Source organism: Notothenia coriiceps, unplaced genomic scaffold (genome assembly GCF_000735185.1).
Source record: "Notothenia coriiceps isolate Sejong01 unplaced genomic scaffold, NC01 NC01_scaffold00037244, whole genome shotgun sequence".
In the NCBI taxonomy this organism is placed as follows: domain Eukaryota; kingdom Metazoa; phylum Chordata; class Actinopteri; order Perciformes; family Nototheniidae; genus Notothenia; species Notothenia coriiceps.
The window spans coordinates 12,099,563-12,119,378 of NW_011369945.1; the positions used below are offsets into that span (position 1 = coordinate 12,099,563).

At 39.5% G+C, this 19,816-nt stretch overlaps 3 protein-coding genes across 4 annotated transcripts; 1 reads left to right on the forward strand and 2 right to left on the reverse strand.

Moving 5' to 3' along the window:
* Nucleotides 1–112: 112 nt before the first annotated feature.
* Nucleotides 113–4,116, reverse strand: LOC104964723 (zinc finger protein 239-like). Its single transcript, XM_010793578.1, has 3 exons — nucleotides 4,050–4,116; nucleotides 2,499–2,556; nucleotides 113–2,305 (listed from the first exon to the last, which is right to left on the reverse strand). Exons 2-3 carry the CDS (start codon nucleotides 2,545–2,547, stop codon nucleotides 1,200–1,202), a joined length of 1,155 nt encoding a protein of 384 aa, XP_010791880.1. The 5' UTR covers nucleotides 2,548–2,556; nucleotides 4,050–4,116; the 3' UTR covers nucleotides 113–1,199.
* An 836-nt stretch (nucleotides 4,117–4,952) lies between these two features.
* LOC104964722 (TBC1 domain family member 24-like) lies at nucleotides 4,953–9,320 on the reverse strand. Its single transcript, XM_010793576.1, has 11 exons — nucleotides 9,066–9,320; nucleotides 8,705–8,841; nucleotides 8,349–8,610; nucleotides 8,070–8,186; nucleotides 7,389–7,805; nucleotides 7,041–7,280; nucleotides 6,694–6,849; nucleotides 6,044–6,107; nucleotides 5,784–5,882; nucleotides 5,350–5,653; nucleotides 4,953–5,254 (listed from the first exon to the last, which is right to left on the reverse strand). The coding sequence occupies exons 1-11, from the start codon at nucleotides 9,269–9,271 to the stop codon at nucleotides 5,079–5,081; spliced, it is 2,178 nt and encodes a 725-aa protein (XP_010791878.1). The 5' UTR covers nucleotides 9,272–9,320; the 3' UTR covers nucleotides 4,953–5,078.
* A 1,376-nt stretch (nucleotides 9,321–10,696) lies between these two features.
* Nucleotides 10,697–18,977, forward strand: stx8 (syntaxin 8). Of its 2 annotated transcripts, none has more exons than XM_010793574.1 (7): nucleotides 10,697–10,801; nucleotides 11,634–11,733; nucleotides 11,837–11,931; nucleotides 12,204–12,314; nucleotides 16,145–16,278; nucleotides 17,277–17,369; nucleotides 18,390–18,977. In XM_010793574.1, exons 1-7 carry the CDS (start codon nucleotides 10,785–10,787, stop codon nucleotides 18,476–18,478), a joined length of 639 nt encoding a protein of 212 aa, XP_010791876.1. In that variant the 5' UTR covers nucleotides 10,697–10,784; the 3' UTR covers nucleotides 18,479–18,977. The 2 variants fall into 2 exon arrangements, with proteins under 2 accessions (XP_010791876.1, XP_010791877.1); XM_010793575.1 differs by having other exon boundaries at nucleotides 18,395–18,438.
* Nucleotides 18,978–19,816: the final 839 nt, after the last annotated feature.

Sequence of the window (19,816 nt, forward strand, 5' to 3'; positions counted from 1 at the left end):
TAGACAAGCATGTAATAGCATGTTTCTGTGTAGCGTTAAAAGTACTGCAAAGGTTTAACCATTGAAAAATATATACATATATATCATTTGACAAAAGAGTACAAAACATGGTTTATTTTTGGCATTTTTTGTTATTAAAAAGAAAGTACAAATGGAAAACAACAGAGTTAATGGTAATACTGAACCCATGCACACATCTTGGTGCTGGTTAATGTTCAAGTGTGCCCTCAGTACGGTAGCGGATCACATTAGTTTATGTTGACCTGTATTGGAAAGCAAACATTTTACAATTTTTTCACTTTTCCATTAATCAAAGAGTTGTAGATAATTGGTACATTCTGTAACATGTATTAGTTTGGTTGTAAGTCAAAAAGAGTTTCAGGTCTTATTGAGGGCATCTCTACTTCGGTTGTGACATATCTGTTGGTTAGTAAGAAACATGAATTCATTATACGATGAGATATTTTTACACACTATCTAAAGGCAGGTCTAAATGTTTCATAAGTAAAGATGTAAGCAGAGAATCGCTACATAGAGCATTGTACTTAATTACCAACGTCCTCTAAATTCATAAAAATAACTGAACACAGCTTAGATTCGAAGAATATTGGGGGGAAAAAAATCTCCTTTGGAGCCTTGTACTGAGAATTTCTGACTTATATGTTGTAATAGCAAAGCAAGCTGTGAGGTGAATCGTACCATAGTTTCAAAATTAGATCTTTATAACTACAAATGTTTACTAGTGGAAATGTGGAAACAACATGGAAGATACAAAGATGTGTTGTATTGTATTGCTTAGTGTGCTTAAACATCACAAAAGCTGTTTTGCATTTGTTATTCTGACTGAAGGAGCTATTCACATGAATACTGTAGCTGGGCTCTAAGGTGTTTCCCCTTTTTACCCAAATATTTGCTATGTCACAATGTTGCAAAGTGGAACATCATAAATGTATCCCTCTGATAGATTCAGATCTACCCCAGGTTACCTCCTTGGTCCTTGCTACATCCTTCCACCAAGTCTCATGGACTACCGGCCAATACATTTTCTGTAATCCTGCGGTCAAACACACAAGCAGCAAGAAGAGAACAACTTCAACAAGCATAACCTCCTTGGGGGGTAATCCCTACAACTTAGTACATTTGAGCTTATGATAACTTGAAAAATGAAATGTCCTTTTATACAGATTTCATTTCAATGTTCAACTGCTAGGATTCTCAGAGGGTCCTTCAAAACTTAATGTGTCTTTGGTCGTCTCCATAGACATCTGTATGTGTGTGTGCGTCCTCCGGTGCCTGCTGAGAGAATGGCTCCACGAAAACCTGCGACCACAGGTGAGGCACAGATAGGGTCTTTCTCCTGTGTGTGTCCGCTGATGTTTCGTCAGTGACTTGTACCTTGTAAAGGTTGCCCCACACTCATTGCAAATATATTTCTCTGACTTAATATGAACATTTTGTTCATGTTCTTTCATGTTGCCCAGCTGCGAGAAGCCTTTACCACACACGGGGCAAAGATGAGGTTTCTCTCCAGAGTGGGTCAAGCCGTGAATATTTAAATCCTGACGAGAATAAAATCCCTTCGCGCAGATAATGCATTTGTATGGTCTTTCTCCTGTGTGACTCCTCATGTGTCTTTTGAGGCCTTCTGAGCGCGAGAAGCAGCTCTCACACAAGGTGCATCTAAAAGGTTTCTCTCCTGTGTGTGAGCGGAAGTGTCGACGGAGCTCTGAGGCCTTGAAGAAACACATCCCACAGTCTGCACAGCAGTGAGGTTTTTCTGGCTGCTCCTCGTGCGTTTTTTCATGTGCTTTGCAGTGACCAGACTCAGCAAATCCTTTTCCGCAGACCGAGCAGGTGTAAGGCCTCTCACCGGTGTGCATTCGCTTGTGACGGACAAGTTTGTTAAGTTTACTGAACGTCTTCATGCAGTAAGAACACTGATGAGGCACCTTTGGTTTCTTTGAGTGTGTGCGCTTGTGTCTCTCTAACTTTGAAGGCCTGTTGAACACTTTCCCACAGTCGGGACAGGGGTGCTTGTTAGTCCGACTGTGGCAACTCTGGTGTCGGATAAGCTTCTCTTCTTGTGTGAAACTCTTTTCACAATGCTCACACTGGTGGAGAGTCTTAGGCTTCCTCGTGTGTACAGGTTTATGCCTCTCTAGCTTTGACGGTCTGTCAAACGCCTTGCTGCAGATGGAGCAAGTGTGAGACTTCTCTGGATAGTTAGAGTCCTCGGGCTCAGAGGCGGAGGACGAATCATTGGAATCTGAGTCTGTGGTGACCTCCACAACGACTTGTCCCGGACCTGAGGAAAAATGATATCAAAGAATATCAGTATTCTAAGAGTAATTTAATTTAATAGAAATTCCACGAGTCGCGTTTTTATAAACATCTTTGAAAACTTTACTGAATTAAAATTCAGTCCGCTGCAATGAAACACTTTTATAAACTTGACTGATGGGAAAAATAATACTATACAAAGAAGCTTCAATACTAACTTTTCTCTGGAGATTCTGTTTTAGAGACAGACGCCGTGTCTGGACCCATGACTGCAGCCTATTGAACACAAAAACAGACACAGTGGATTCAAAAATGGCATCAGTAAAGTGGAGATATTATTCAAGATTTTGGATATTGAAACTAGCCAATAGCCATTTTTACAAAAACACACAATCTAACAAACAATCTTGATAAGGATCTCTCAGATTTGTGCGTTGTTTTATTGTGACAAGATGCACGATGAGCATGTTATTAGCAAGCTCAAATGGATTATGAATTGACATGGTTTAAGTTGCCCACTAGGTTACAGATATGTCCTACTGTGAAATCCAATTGTATGTGTTTAATAGCTATTTGCAATTGTGTTTTTCACCTGAGAGATCAAAACTGACAGTTAAACACATTTATGTTCAAGATTCAAGGAGCTGGTGTCATGGTATACTGTAGATGTGTATAAGGCATGCTGATATGAAAGTATGTAAATTATATTGTTTAAGACTATTTCAGCAAGCGACTGTTACACTACAGCATGTTTTGCAAAAATATGGGTTCAGTTATTTGGGTCAAAGTTTGAGTTTTACCAATAATACATAGCTTTGTTATCAAGAGTATACTCAACCATGTGCCTGTTTCTAGCTCACAACCAGACATGTGGAGTGTTTGATAGTAAGGACACCACAGAAAAGCATGAAGCAGAACAATCCAACTTTTCTCTCAGCCAGCCTTATTTTCTGTATTACATATTTGATCTACAGTATGGTGTGTTAATGATGAATGATGACGGCATACTTAACGTTATACACAGCATCTCTTAAGTAAGGTTTAACGATACCAAAGGCTCATTGGTATTTTAAAGGATTCTCGCCCGTTGAGATATATAATATTTATATGATCTAACATGCAGCAGCTTAGATGTTTATAATACTGCACATCAGCAACGTGTAACTTATTTGAGAAGGGAATAGGAGACAATGCTAAAAGGGTACAAATATAGAAGCTTGGTACAAGAGCTATAATCACAGAATGCACCTTGTGAAAACAACATCTGCAAACATACAGGGCGACCTCGCTAAAATGTTTCTGAGCTTAGCATGACCGCGTGTCACAACAGAGAAATCCCGACTGCAGTATGGTTAATGTCTAAACTATTTTATTGCTGAAGTGACTTTAAAGATTGAGGTCAGGTAATTGATTTTATGAGACGCGCATGCATACAAAAAGGTAACGTTGGCTAACTTAGCTAGAGCTAACGCTGTTAGCTAGCATAACAAAATGTGTATAAGATGATTCAGGCCATATTAAAAAGTGTCCCACCTCTCTTATACTCCTTAAAACCGAAGGTTCTTATATGTTAAGTCCGTAAAGGTTTAAATGTAAAATACTTCACATCTGAAGATAGCTAGTCACTGCAGCTTGCTAAACCAGCTGTAGCATTGTGGTTAACCGTGGCCACCCTTTCCCTTGCACGGTACCTTCACTTGCGTCACGTTAATTTGGAAGTTAGGTGTAGTTGATCAGTATTTAATTTCTTCATGCGCCACGTAGCGTACCTGCTGTGGTATTGTTGTGTTGAGAGGACAGTACGCATCATGTACATCGTATTTCTTTATTGTAAAGAACAATGTGTCGAAATAAACATCCAAATCCCACACTGATTTACAGAGGAATCCAGACGAACTGGCATTTCATTGTGGGCATCGATTCTATTATCTGCACATAATCTGTGTTCTGTCTGTTATCACAACAAATAAAGAAATACATAATCACGTTTTCCCAGTTTAGATTGGCCAACTGTACCGTTTATCACTTTCAACATTTTCATCAGCACTTAAACGCAGCAATAGAGTGCCAAAGTGACGCGTCGTAAAACCCGGAAGTTAGCTGCCCATGGGTTCCGGTTCCTTCGACAAAAAAGCAATGCAATTTCTCAATAGGATTTTGGAAAATAGCTCGGAATATGGTCTGTGGTTGACACACATTTAAGAGACGGATCATGTTTTGTTCAGTAAGATAATATCCACATGTCTACCTAATTTTCTAATTTTCTAATCGTAAATCTAATCGATAGATTTATGATCGATAGATTTACTTCCGGGTTTTAGGACGCGTCACTGTGGCACTCGCAAATAGTAGAGTAAAACAGATAATACAAATGTTTGTTTTCAGTATTAAACTAATTTAACCCCATTACACAGTAAAAACGATCATGTTCACAACAGGTCATATCTTGATATGTTATAAGACATTGATAACACAAAAACAGCTAAACTGATCAAGATCAACTGCAAAATAAAAAAAATGCAGACCATGTAAAACTGAGGTAAAACCAGAATTCATTAGTTACTTATATCATTTATAATTAATCTATGATTCTTTATTGCAAATTGTGCCCAGTAAAAAAGTATAATGATATACAAATTAACATGACATGTAGACAAGAACTCAATTAAAATCTCACTCACTATGTGAATATGTGTATATTCACAAACATAAATATGTGAGATTTAATAAGTCCAATGAACAATCATCATGAAAAACTGGTTTGTTGTTTACCAAGTAATACAAGCTCCTCCCTTTTTCTACTCAGAAGGAAAACTGTGAGAAAAGGAAATAGAGTTCTGGATGCCCCACACTTCGAGGGCCTGGATCTTGAAATGACCCTTGTAGAGTGCGATGCTCTTGAATGTGTCACAGGCCTCTGAATATCCACCCTCGAGGTCTTCCTGCAAGCAGAGTGCATGACCTCCATCACCACCTAAAAGAAAAACAAACACATGAGCACTGCATACACACTGTTATTGGACGTTTCTTTTGAAGGAAAAGACTGAACAATATGTTACACTGGCATACCGATTATGAGCTGACTGTCAGTGCCTGCGATGAACATAGAAGCTTCTTGTTCTTTGGGTCTCTTTGGCTCTTTGGTACTCATGGGTTCCTCTGATGGGGAGGTAAAGGGGATGGTCAGGTAGTTGGGGTTCTGGGGGGTTCCAGCAGGACAGGTCAGAGTTGTGGTGCCTGTGGTGATTGGGGAGCAGCCACTATTGTTTATCCGAGAGGAGGCACAGCTGCTGTCTCGAACCTGCTGATGGGAAGATCCTCTGGTCATTATGTTGACCATGGCCTGCTGGTAGCGCTCCTTGCTGGTACGAATCTAAAATGGAGTGATCAAATGTTATATTTGATGAACGATAACATTCTCTAAATAAAGTTGAACGACCTCAAGTATTTAACAGCAAACCTAGATGAGATACCAAGGTCTCATTTTTTTTTAAATGACTCACCGTACAAACGAAACACTCCCCAGTCCCAAAATATGTCAGTCCCTCAGAGTCATGCTTTTTTCTTTCTATCAAATCTGTTGACAGGAAGGCACCAAAGACCTGGGAAAGGACAAATACTAATAACTCAAAAACATACAGAATATATAAAATAATGTTTATAATTTGAGAATTTCTTAAGGTTAAAAATCTAAGGTCAAACAAAGCATATCAGCAAACATTATCCAATGAACACCAATATTCAATATGTTTTCTAATGTTACCTCTTCATCCACAGTTTTGAGGATCAAGAGTGCTGGCTCGTGACCTTCCACATGTGAATATAATCTATATTAGAGAAACAACATGTCTTTTTTAAAATATCCTATAAACTGCTACATGTGAAACCAAACATTGTATCTGATGACTAAACATTGCTTGTGTGACAATCCTGTATACAACAAAAACCTGCACTGGATCAGAAGTGTTGTGTAATCATTGTCTTTGTAATTATTATGACGGACAGCTGAATGGTCAACTGCAAGACACAATCATAACTTTCACAGTTAAATATGTTTCAATGTCTTCTTTTCGTAGCATCATTCTTTATGTTTTACCATGTGTTACCAAATTTAAACATTTAAACATAAAGTAGTTTCAACGCGTTTGACACCACTGAACCGTGAGCCACTTGACTTTTACACTCAAAGCAAACATGTTGATAGTGAAAACACAACGTCCCTTTCTGTTATGTAACTGTTCCTGAGAATGTATTTTTCACTGCTCTGACATATGTAGCAGTTTTTAATCCCTGATAACTGCAATAACTAAATGAATGCTTTCTTATACGAAAAACACTGCTACTGTAGCTATTTACTTAGTTCTTTGTCTTCCAGTTTTTTTTTTGTGAAAGTAATGAACAAAGATGACTTACGAAGCAAGGCTTCTTCCATGTTCAGCGGTACTAAACAGCCTGATGGGGCTGAAAAGGGCAAAGCGCTCAGGAATCCAGGCCCACACCACTCTCATCGAAGCCACTGTCACAACACTGGAGGTGAAGTTGTTAAAGTCCACCATCTCAACAGAATGCCTTTAGGAGCACAACAAAAAGTTATTATGAGAATCTTAAGTTGAAAAAGAAAAAACATGAGCAGCATTTTTAACTTATACACCTCATGAAAAGTTATATAAAAACACAATGAGCATATTAGAAATGCATTCCTTATCTTATATATATATGCCTTTCACAGGTGTGCTATATCAATTTCTGCATTAACCAACCTCTTCTGGTGTATGCTGACACCTTTTTGCATGAGGGCATGCACATTGGCATTGAACAGGAGGTTTAGCTCTCTCCGTGTGGCCATCGGAATCATGAAGGCCATCTCCAGAAGCCTCTCGGCTGTGCAGTGGCGAGCTACACTCTCCACAAACCTTTTCATATCTGTTCTGAAGTCCTCCACGTCTGCCACTCGAGATGAAACAGACACTTTGTAGAGGCTGAGCAAAGCCAATGCCACCCTATAAAGAATGTTTGAAAAAAACTTGTACCGTATTGTTTCAAAAGTAGTGGTTATGAAAAGTGACTTTGATTGAAGGATTTAATGTTAAGATATACCAGCAACTAACCTGTAGAGAACTTTGTAGCCCTCCAATAGATAGACATCAAGAACTCTAATGGCATAAGTGAATGGCAGGTCAGCGAATAGCCACATGATCCAGTCAGAGTAAAACTCAAAGAGGTTCTGGTAAGAGCTGGCGATCAGCTTACGGATGCCTCTGCAACATCTGTTAGCAAGGTCTCCAAAGGTCATGCAGGAAGCACGATATGTGAGGAAGGTCTGGTCGATATAACGTTTGTTTGGGTCGTTGTAGCAGATGAGTCGGGACACACTGTGGAAACACTCGGCTTCATCCTCACTGAAGTGGAGGAGGAGGGAGACCATTTCAGGCAGGATGGGGCAGAAATTCATGTCCGGGAAACATTTACCAAGGCTAAGGAGGATCCTTTTAACTGAGTTCAGTCCTGCTTTGTTGAGACAGTATCTGGATAAGAGAAGAACAATCAACAAATCATTGCATACTTTGCATTCTCAACGGGCAATATAAAGTAAGTCAGAATTAATGCAACAAATATGTGCTTAAATTAGATGAAAGCAATCATTCAGGTCTGTTCTTTCGAGGTTCAGCTGGTCAATTAGAATAATTAAAATGGAATATGTTCTGTGTCACAAATATGGAAAATGTGTTGTCGGAACACATAAGCAACATGTCTATGATATGTAAACCAATATTATCCCACAAAAGTACCTGGGTATATCTCCCGCCTCCATGTAATCTGGGACTGGATGTGTGCTGATTTTATGTTCTCCAAAGAGCTCCTTGGTCAGTTCATGGTGGACCTCTCTGTCTGGAGTGACTGTCCTACTGCAGATATAACATCAATGCATATTCAGATCATTTAGCACAGTATATTCAAATAAAAGAAAAATCACTTTTTTTTTTCAAAAGTACTTTCAATTCCCTCAAATATGCTTCACATTACTACAAAAAATATATGTTTTCAATATTACATTGTATAATGTTAACCTTGAATTGATGCTTTGGATGATGTGATAGTAAGCCTTGGCCCTCAGTGTATGGGGCATGGCCCAAAATCCTTCTCGGGCCATAGTTTTGAGCTGCTGGTGATCACTCTGCAGGATACGTTGGTATCTTATTGCAGCTTCAGGGTCAATCTTCTCCCAGTCCACAAACTGTCCGTACTTCATCCCCGAGCTGGAGCAAATTTCCCATTTGTCCGACTCAGAGATGGTCATCATGGACACAGGCTTGAGATTGCCTTTACTGCCTAAAAAAAGCATTCATACATTGATAAGATTTGTATTTAAATAAACAATGTAAATAGAGTTTTGAAATATTAAACATGATATTATAAGTTGTACCATTAAGTTCTCTTGTTGGTGAGCGCTTGTTTGGTTTAGTCTTTGCCTTCTTTTCCTTTTTGCTCACTTCATAGTGAAGTAGGGAGTGTGCCCCATCATAATTGGACTTCTCGGGCTCTGGTGTGTCATAAAAAGACCTGTGGAGCAGTTGATACAATATTAAATATGCATTCAGTGAAAATATACCTCTTTTTAACTTTTGGTTGTGCTGGGCATGGTCTTTTATCCAATGTTGCTACACTGTTAAACACAAATCCACATTGTTATCAGTCAATATGTCTTTTGCTGACTGTTGTTTGATCAGTCACATAATATGGATTAAAACGTTTTTTTCAATTTGCAAGTTGAAAGTAAAACATACCTGGAGCGAGGTCTAAGAAAGGTGTCCTCTGTCTTTTTCCGATCACCATAGTTTGTACATTCCTCTAGACTGTCACAGGAGAGAGACCTTTGCCTGCTTCTGCCTCCCGCCATAGAGCCCAGGTCTTGGCCAGAGGATGTATGAATTGAGATAGAATTCTTGTTTCCACAATTGGAGAACTCCGGCGTTCTTGACACATCAATCATCTCAAGTCGTGTTGTTCCACCAAATAAAGGTTAACTGCCTCCTGTTACTAGCTGCACGTTCTGAGGATGAGGGCTATAAGCCTGTGGGCTGTGGTCACGTGAGTGCTATAGTTTGTTTGTGGTGACTCCAGTCGTTGAAACAGAAAACATCTTATGATTAACGGTTTTACTACTGGCAACATGCAGTGTCTCATTCTTAGAAGTGAATTATCGTACTTGTAATACCACCATAATCAGCACTGATACAAAGAATCTAAATGTTCAGGTGACAATACAGGCACTTTATAAAATGATGACTTGACCAAGCATCCTTCAAATAACACTACTCACTGCAATTCACATAATGAGTTGATCATTAAATGTTAGAGCCACTCACTTGCCACAATATATTTTCATTGATATTGCATAGCTTGAGTTTGATATGGAAAGTTTGGAAACCTAACTAAATATTTATTATTCATAAAAAGGTCATCAGAAATAGCAGTGTAATCATGTGTCTTTCTCTGAAAAGGCTTCAGACGTAGAAACAAAAGGCCAAATTAGCTTTTCCTAGAAGCACTCTAAAGGTTAATGTTCTACACAACAGATATGTGTTTTGATCCAAACACAACTTCTGTTTGGTCATGAAACATAAAACCAAGACTAGTACTTGTCTCATATGAGGGCTCCACATGTCGTGGACTTGAATAACAAACCCTCTAGTCACATGAGTGGAAAAGGCATGCATGCTGTTGTTCCTTAAATTTCCATGAAGGCTGGCATAACTTGCACTGGGACTTTGGGCATAATGTAAAAACAAGAGGTTAAAACACATACCATTCAGTACTATACAGTCCATGGGTCTGTGAGAAATTCACCTTGATATTCTTACTGATTTGTTGCTTCCTGTCATGCCTTTCTAAGTATTTTAACAAAGTGAAACATTTGAAAAATATGAAAAAAGAGAAAGTATATATTTACAAGATTTTTTATTTCCATTCATCAAATGATTTACTGCCAAACGCAGTAAATGCATCTCCCCCATTGAGAAGAACACACACTTTGCATTCAAGTTTAAAATAATCACAGTAAACAATCATCACTTTACCTCTGTTGAGTATGTCTACAGTACATAGAGATGGTTCACATTACATGTTTACTACTCATAGCCTTACAGGTGATACTGTTTTCAAACTTTGCTGAAAGTAAAGCCATTATTTTTTCTCTTTTAAACTGCAAGAAAAAGGTTTAATGTGAAATGTAGGATACTTAAGTTTAGTCAATGTAAAGTAAACATCAACCAACATGAGCAAAAGTCATTCATATTCAAGTAAATAACACTTAAGATTGGTAACTTAATATGTATGTGTTAAAATCTAAATGTCAATATCCTTTATTTTGTTTTTCCCCCGACTCAAATGTCCCTAGCAAGGTGCCGTTGTGACGTCACACCCAAACAAGAGACATTTCGCTGGTGATTACTGTCTGATGCTAACTAACTGGACTTTAATCTTTTTACCTTACTCTGATCATAATGTCTCAGGATCCGTGGTAAGTAATATGTTCACATTCTCAAATCAACCTAACTTCCCAAAATTACGTGACTGACGCTCAGAAGTTAGCTACCCTTTCCTCATCCTGCTAGCTAAAGTAGCAGCATTAGCTAGCTCTTGTAAATATTATGACTTGCAAGCCAGACAAGAATGCTCACTCTATGCATTGACATTTTTTTCCATGGCGGTACTGGATCAGGTAATGGATTTGCATGCTTTTGTGTATAACATACTTATATTTACCATTCAGATTGAGTAACGATAGCAGAATCGAAAGAGGAAAAGGAAATGCTAAAAATGTCACATGATTGAATGTAACTGAAGCTTTGTCTTATTCTCTCGAGTTTTCCCAACTGTACTGAACTTGAATCACACAAGCACGTAACAGTACAACACATTAGTGCTGTATACAATTATTACTGTGCAGATCAAACTGTTAAGACTGTCAGTCAGGTCATTTTGCTAAATAACATTTAAGTCCAGCATCAACCACGAGCAAATAGTTACACTAAGCTTCTGGCAACCTTATCTGAACACTAAAAAGTATGAACTACATAGCCAGACTAGCCAGTCTTTACTGCATTTGAATATATTCTTTAAATACTTAATTGTAGGTTGCACAACATTGGGATACATTACAAACAAAATACAAAACAAAACAACATACAATTCACATACCAGTGATTTACTTTGTTCTGTTCACTATCATAATAACCACTTAGGAGTTCTTGCTATGTTGTTCCTTAGTTTATTTGTGGCCAGCCACTGTCATGTGTCAGTAATTACAGATCAATTAACATGAAATCTCTATTCCATTAATTGATCTATAGGTTACAGAATTATGATGCCACGTGTCGCCTGGCACAGGAAGTAGCAGAACACCTTCATGAACGAAACAGGCAACAGAGAACAGGGGGGAACCCTGCAAAGGTAAGGTGTTACCTTCACAAAAGAAAGTGGCATGTTACATTTCTCCTAACATCGTCAAGTGTCTCTAGTAGTCAGTTGCTGTTAATACTGTTTGCCTTTTCAGATCAACATGACACTACGGGCGTCTCTGCAGAAGCTCAAACAGAATATTTCCCAGCTCAAAGAGGGTTTGTTGCGAGCATCATCAGCTCGTCGCTTGTATCCTTTCTTCGGATAATGTTCCAAGCAGAGGAAGTCATGAGATTGAGATTACATTTTGGGCTGGAGGGTTTTCTTTGCTTGCAGTAGCATTTATCCTCCTGTAGAGGGAATTAGAGTGCTTTGAAAAGGAATGCCCTTACTACAAAAGCAGTCGAAAGGTTATATCTGTTTATCCTTTAACTACAAACAGACTCAAATAAAAGTGTAAAGTGCATCCTTACCCTCAGAGTGATATGACCTTATGCATGACCTTAACATGGCTTCAACAGAATGCAGCCAGAAGCTGATAGGAGGCAGAACCTTATTGATGAACTGCTAACCAGAGAGAAGCAGCTCAATGCCACTTTCAGAGGAGACGTCACAGAGCCTGAATCTTCAAGGTATTTAAAATCCAAGCAATATCTTTTAATTTCTAATGACAGGAAAAGTTCATAAAGTCATAAAGTTTGCAAATGGCATTATGCATTCTCAGCTAGAATGGGGTGACACAAAAACTTCATTTTGACAATTAAACCACTATGTATATCCAAATGTCAAGGATTTGGGTGAATCTTCTTGATATGTATAATAGAGGAAATAAATCACTTCAATTAGTAGTAGTTTGTTTGTCCCTGTTCTTATGGGACCTGCAGCTGTGTATGAAGGGTGTTTTCTCAATACTAAGCCATGCTGCTGCCTCAATAGTTCATCCTCTGCTTGTCTTCAGTGGCGATTTTCTTAGATGGTAAGCTTAGAATGAGCCCTTCATATCTATATATAAAGAGGGTCCTTTTCCAGGGAGACTGACATGCTCTACTGCTGTGTTAAAGCAGAATTCTAAATCGTACACACTAAACACTAGCTTTTAATGTTACGTGTAGCTCTCTGGCGAAGGGGAGGGTTGAGTTCAGGATTATTTAGTTACTGCTCCTTTAAGTACTTCAAGAAAAGTGTTGAATAGGTGTCCTCCCTCCCTCTTTGACTGTCACTGTCAGTCATTGTCAGAAGAGCAAAACCAAGCATCAACCCATGATGTCTCAGGGGGTATTTTACTCAGAACATGCCGTCTTTCGTTTTGTGATTTTCCCCGCTTGAGATAAAAAAAAAAGAAGTAATATCTGGGGCTGGTTGTCCAATTAAAAATAATGAATCCTCATTCTCTTGTCTATGTCCTTGACCAGAGAGGTCATAGGCTCTGTTCTCTCCTTTGATGATACGTCACTGTTCACTAACTTTCTGTGAAAGCCTTTTTACATCCGGTATGACCCATGTGCTCTGACCTCTCCCTGTGCTATCACACGGAAGGAAGTCTGTCTGTCTGCCATTTTGACAAGGCGATCAACTTCCTGGCTAATTCTTTTTCATTAAGAGACTTGCTCGCTTTGCACTGCTGATCACACATTTGGCACCTCCTGAAATGGACACACACAAAATCATATGAATGTGTGGTGTGTGGTTGTCTTGATGAACGAGAATAGAAGTAGCGAGTTTACACTAACTCTCCAATGAGCATTCATTCCAGTATTAATGGAGCTTTTCAAACAGATAGATACACAGTTTATATCTTCTTCATCATGTGATGTCATGTCAATGTGACAGCTTTGCAAACCATAGGCACTGCTTTCTTTGTGTGATGTTTGACCTAGTCTGGTCCAGGTGATATTTGTTTGGACAGGAAGAGGAAATGGTGTCATGTTGTCAACTACCTCCAGTGTTTCATTAATTTTTTACATATAGTCTCAGCATTTATATTAAAGTTCCTGTGCGGAACAGTATGCCTACTTACTTTGTACGGGGAGTTTTTAGGAGTCATAAATGTTGTATAATGAAACCAAGCATCACTGCTTCATCAGATCAGTAGAACCAGATTAGAAAACCACTTTTATTGATGCTTCTCTCTGATAACTTTCACAAGCTTTGGATTTAAGATTGATCTACTTAGTGGTGCTTTGCACACGCTTTCATCTTTTACAGACCACACACCCAATTACATAAAAGGCTCTGAAAAATAAATTCTCAAATGAAATGTGCTAATAAATGAGCTTGGCACACTGTAATCCTGTGGTCTTATAGTTTTAAGTTTACTCAGTCGGACCAAACTTTAATAGTGATTTGTGGTGGGTAGTTTGGATTTTTGGGTAGGAACCGTTCCCACTGTGTGGTCTCTGAGGACAGAATGACGGTGGGGGTGGATTGGCCATGCTTGGATAATCTAAGCCGCTCTTTTTTTTGTGAGAACTTTGGGTAAAAGATAAAGGTTACAGAGGAGACTTTAATTTATCCATAAGACAATACTTTCTAAGCATCTCCATTTCAGAAAAGAAGGACATGGCGCCTACCTTTGAAGGCTCAGTTCACCTTGTCACCCCTCAGACCCACCTCTCCACCTTAATTCACTAACCTTTCTTTTCTATTTGATTGCACAGGAAATAGTTGTAATTAGTTAAATCTCCCCTGTCCAAGTCATTCAGTCAGGACCTGGGCGCTCAGGCCCTGATGGCGGCAGGCTAGTACTTTGTTGCTGCCAAGAGATGTGCCCGACTGATTTTGGCGCTCCCCACTGACTGTTTAATTGGATTTTCACACACCGGGCAATTTTGTGGAGGAATTGAAGGGCTGGCAAACAGTTTAATAGTAATCAAACATGTCAGAGGGATTGGACCAAATGCCTTGTCTTCCCTTCTCTTCTAATTGTACCAGCTTCAGTTAGCTAGCCTTGCGAATGGTCTAAAGATGCTTTACAGACCACTTCAAAAAGTAATTGGAATTAGTCATCAAGCTGAAAGATGAATGAGTTATGGTGAGTAGCTTTGTGTATTGCTCAGGCAAAGGAGAGCTCAACCCAAATAACTTTGGAATTTGAAAGTTCTTGGGTTTAACTATACCTGGGAAAAACTACATCAAAATTAATAGTAAGCACAGTTTTTTGCATTAGTCATCGATATGTCTACATGTGACTCATACCTCATTCACACCAACGGTGTTTCAGGGCCGGTTCGGAGCTGGAGCTTGAAAAGCACCGGGTTTTCCTCTTCACACCGCAGCGGAGCAGCCTCTTAGCTCCGGAATCCGGTTCGTTTCAAGCACCAAAAAATTGTCCGGCCAGAGCAAAAGCACCGCATACGTCACGCTTACGTCGAGGCGGGGGCTGGGGCAGGGGCGGGATCAACTCCTGAACAACAACAAAAAGCCGGCGTTTTATCCAGTTTGTACACAACGATGGAGAAACTTAACAAGCAGCAGTGGTCCACTGAAGAGACCAGCTGCCTACTGGGAATCTGGTCTTCCGAAGAGGTACAGAGGAAGCTGGAGCACAATCGGCCATTGTTGTTGTTGTCGGTGTCAGCTGTGAGGGGTTTCCGCGCGGTTTGGCTTTATGAAGCGGGCAAGCAAACGGTTACGTCATGACGCAAACGATGACGCAATGACGCAGCACCAGTCGGACTCTGGGCAGTGTGAAAAGAGCCGGAGCTAAACCGAAGAACCGGTTCTGAAACTGAAAAGCTCTAGCACGGAGCTTGAACCGGAGTTACGTTGGTGTGAATGAGGTATCAGGTACCTTTTACTTGTCCTGACCAGCATATGAGTTGCTCACAGCAGACATGGTTAAATCCAGACTCACACAGACATTCTGAACCCATCACCGCAAACTGAAACACAGCTTTAAGCTATCAGCAGATAGTTTTAACCACAGAGCGTTGTTTAGCACATCATAGTACAATACAGAGAGCTGTTTGCTCTGTCACATCGTCAGAGTGTAAACCTCCTCAGCAGTCCACAGTCCTGTGACAGATAAACACACTCTGTTTACAAAATGCACAAGCTAACCTGGTATTCTTCAATGAAAATACTTAAATACCAAATAGCTCAACACTTTTTTCTGAGAACTAAATGGTTTTGATGTTGTCTTAAAATGTTTGAAAGACTACAGTATTGAATAGGGAAGATGCCTTAGATGTGTTTGCTGTAAGAGTCCCAAACAAGCAAATAACTGTTTACTTATAGAGCCAAAAGTCACTGATGCATGGAATGATGATTGTCAGCCAAAAAGGACTTTTGCCATCTACACTCAGTTCTAGTGAACTATTGGGGGATTGGTCTTTGTTACTTTCACAGCTGTTGCTCTGCTTTTTGGTGGGAAAAGTGTCTCCAAAAAAAAGTTTTCTTTAACTTGAAGAACTGCTGTGAAACATTTTGGAAACAAAACATTGTTATAATAATCTTTCTACAGGTCGACGTTGATGGGCATGGGGTCAGGAACGAGTGGAGGTGGTGCGGCCAACCCCTGGCTGATCAACGAGTCAGAGGACACCAGAGGGCTGACCTTTGGCGAAATCAAACAGCAGCAACAACGAGTCATTGAAGGTAATTACACATAATTGAGTTTTTGAATTAGTGTAATGAGTTTCTAAACGCTTTTCTACCTTTTCTTACCGTAATATAAAGTTAATAATTTACCAAATTCCTTTTCCATTAACAACAAGCAGATCAGGATAGCGAAACCAAAAACACTTATCATCAAGCCTGAAATCTAACTAACCCTAATCTGTAGGGACCCTAGGCTATACTGGTGTGTGCTAACATATAAAGATGATGATGAAAGTTTAAAAAAGATTCCTCAAAGTCTCTGACATGATTTGATTACTTAGACAATAGTTCACCTTACTCCAAGTGACACTTCATTGCTATGTCCCCATTACGGCTCTGGTTATTGTCAATTTGGGATCACAGATTCCCCTTTAGACAGTGAAACCAAACCACATGGAGGTTTCCATGTGGCTTCCCTGTGGGATTTCTGGTGCGGTTGGGTAATGGTGAGCGCCTGAGCCTGTGGTAATAAAAAAATCCTGTGGTACAGAGTGTGTCAAACTTGGAAACCTACAAAGACCAAAACTTTTCTTTTCTTTTCTTTTTTCTTTTCTTTTCTTTGTTCCTTTCTTTCTTTTCTTCTTTTCTTATATTTTCTTTCAGCTTTAGTGTTTTTTCTCTGCACCTTGGTCTGCCGCAGTTATAATAACATGAGTATGGTTGAGTGGGGTAAAGTACTGAATGACTCACATGTGGCACTGTGAGCGGAGCTGGACCCCAGCAGCCTGTCATTCCTATTTCTCAAATAGTTGGCTCATTATATTACAAGTACAGTATACTCTAATTGCTCCCGTCTTACAATTTGATTTTATCAAATGGCGACTGCAGTGTTACTTTATTGTTTGTAGTACCATTCTGGTACAAATCACATTAATTGTATTGTTTACAATAAACCTTTTCCCTGTATGGTTGTCTGGCATTGCTTAATCTCAGTGCTTTAACAGTAAGTTTTCCTATTTTATCTGGTATAAAATTAAACTTTCCTTTCTACACAGTCCAGGATGCAGGCTTGGATGCACTCGCAGCTGTCATCAGCCGGCATAAGATAATGGGCCAGGAGATCGGCAATGAGCTGGATGAACAGAATGGTAAAGTTGAATTTGCATGTGTTTCTGTACATATTCGTCAAAAGAAACATTCCAGACACATTACACACTGCTGTGCGAAAGCAACCAGACATAGTTGTTCTGCAATGGAACGTCTTGCCTCAAGTAAACTGTTGGACAGTGATACTCCCTCACGCCACCGCAACATGGTCATAGCACACCCACACCCTCACACTACCATTGCCGGGAAGACTGACCTCAAATTCAGGTCAAGGGCATCTTCACCAGATTATCCTTTGTCTTGCATACATAAATAATCTTTATTCTGCTTAAATGCATTGAAAAACATGCAAAGGTTTTGTGGAATCAGATCTGCTCAGAAATAATGGTGCTTTGGAGTTATTTCAGTTATTTCATCAGTCCTTAAATAGCTTCCCTCACAAGTATATATTGCCATAAAGAACAGAGGGCATTGCCCCAGACTGCTTTATTTTCAGACAGGCGGTACTTGAGACATAAGACTTTGGGACGATCATCTGTCAACCGGAGAACAATTAGATCCATTAATGCATCGCTCTCACAAGATGTGAGAGAAGTTTTTGTATTGAATTTTGAGCGCTATCTCTAATGTCTACACTCACAGCAAACCAAACAAGTATGTCGGCTTCTTTTTCTCACAATCGGGAAAAGAAAATCTACAATTCAGACACTGCAGGTCAATTAAAGGAAGAGTTAGTGAGTGTCACTGTAGAAGGGGGACTGGTGTCTTTGTCACAGACAGTTAGGAAGACACTCTAGACTTAATATTTCTTTCTCAATGGCTACCCAACCTTGACCTAATAAAACAGGGTTCTAGTTGTTGGCGAGCTATGCTGCTTTTCTGAGTTGTACAATTAGCGAAAAACAAGGGGATAACACCTCAATCTTGACATGGGGCTTTTAGGACATTGTTGGAGCCTAGCGTCAAGTTAAATTCATTATTTTTAAGGTTTTTAATTTGTGTCAATCTCAGAGAAGATCCCTAATGGGCTTTTCATGTGCATTTGTCTCCCACACATTAAGTACAGACAGTTATTGTCTGTTTCTACAACATTGACGGTCTTCTAGTTGGGAAAAGAAGGCGTTGTACTACACTGCAATATCCTGTCTGAGCAGTTGTTCCCAAACAGGTTGTATAACAAAGTGATCTCGACATGGAAACAAACGACCTTGCCTTCTGCTGAGAAGGAATGGCAGATGTTTGCTTGACACCAATGGGAGAATGGAAGAGAAAGAAAGGAAAGCTGATTGTTTTAGCCCTCTTTCCTGTGACCATGTTGAACTGGAGATGGATCATTGCTCTAATGCTCCGACTGGCGTGCTTTTCTTCTCGCTCTTTCAGCTTGAAGTCAGTGTTTCCAATAATATGAATGTGAACGGGTGATGGGAGAGTTGTAACTGAGAATTCCACCAGTTCCACCGCAAGAAAGCGAAAGCAACTTCATTTTGCCGTGGAAACAATGGCCTGTCCATACACTCATCTTTAGATTCTACATGACAATTCATTTTGAAACTCAATTATGTATTTCGGTAATGACCCCACACCATTTGTTGGTATTGTAATCAGCTCTATGGGGGTAAATCAAAACTATAGGAAAGTATAGAATCTTAACATAACACATTTTCATCATATTTGGTTAACATTTAGGAAAGCATATCTTGGTATTATGATATAATAACACTTGGATATAGACTTCCCTTTTTTATTACTCAATATATTCATGGCACATGCTGTGTAACTTTTGTCCCTGTGTACATAAAGACAGATGATAAAGTGTGGATGTAGAATTTCTTCTCAAACCAATCCAAGCCACTCCCGGTCTCTCCACAATTTACGACCTTAGCTCCGGGTTCATAAGGCCTGCTGACAACAGGCAATACTTCACAGAGCTGTGGCCTTCCACAGTTTTTCTTTACCTCCCCCTGTTTCTTTCCTTTCGTGGGACCTTTGCTGACCCTCCATCTCTCATCTCATTCCGTTTTCCTTTGTGTCTTTTAACAGTCCAGATATTTTCCGTCTCTTCTGTATCCTCTCATCCTAAATTATGGGAGATGCCCTTGTTCCTTAGTGTTCCACAGGATGGAGAAAAGGGAATATATCAAACATCTAGTTGACGAACTAGTGTATAATGGGACTGCTTGAGTTCTCTTAGCCTGATTGAGGGTTTGTGATTGAGGGCTCTTTTGAGTTTTGATAAAGAATAGTAACACAGTCTACAATATGTTCCTGTATTTATTTCTGTGTTTAAAAAAGTATATGCAGAGTAAGTGTTGCCTGAATGCTGCCCATATGTACAGTTGTAAAGACTTAGGGGTGACTTATTTTGTTAGTTAGTGTTGAACCCTGTGTGTTGACAGTAGAAAAAAGTATGCTCGTCCTCCTTGTTTTTTTAACTTTCAGTCTTGTGTGTGTTGTTTGAGCTCTAGATTTTTGAGTCACTGACAATTTG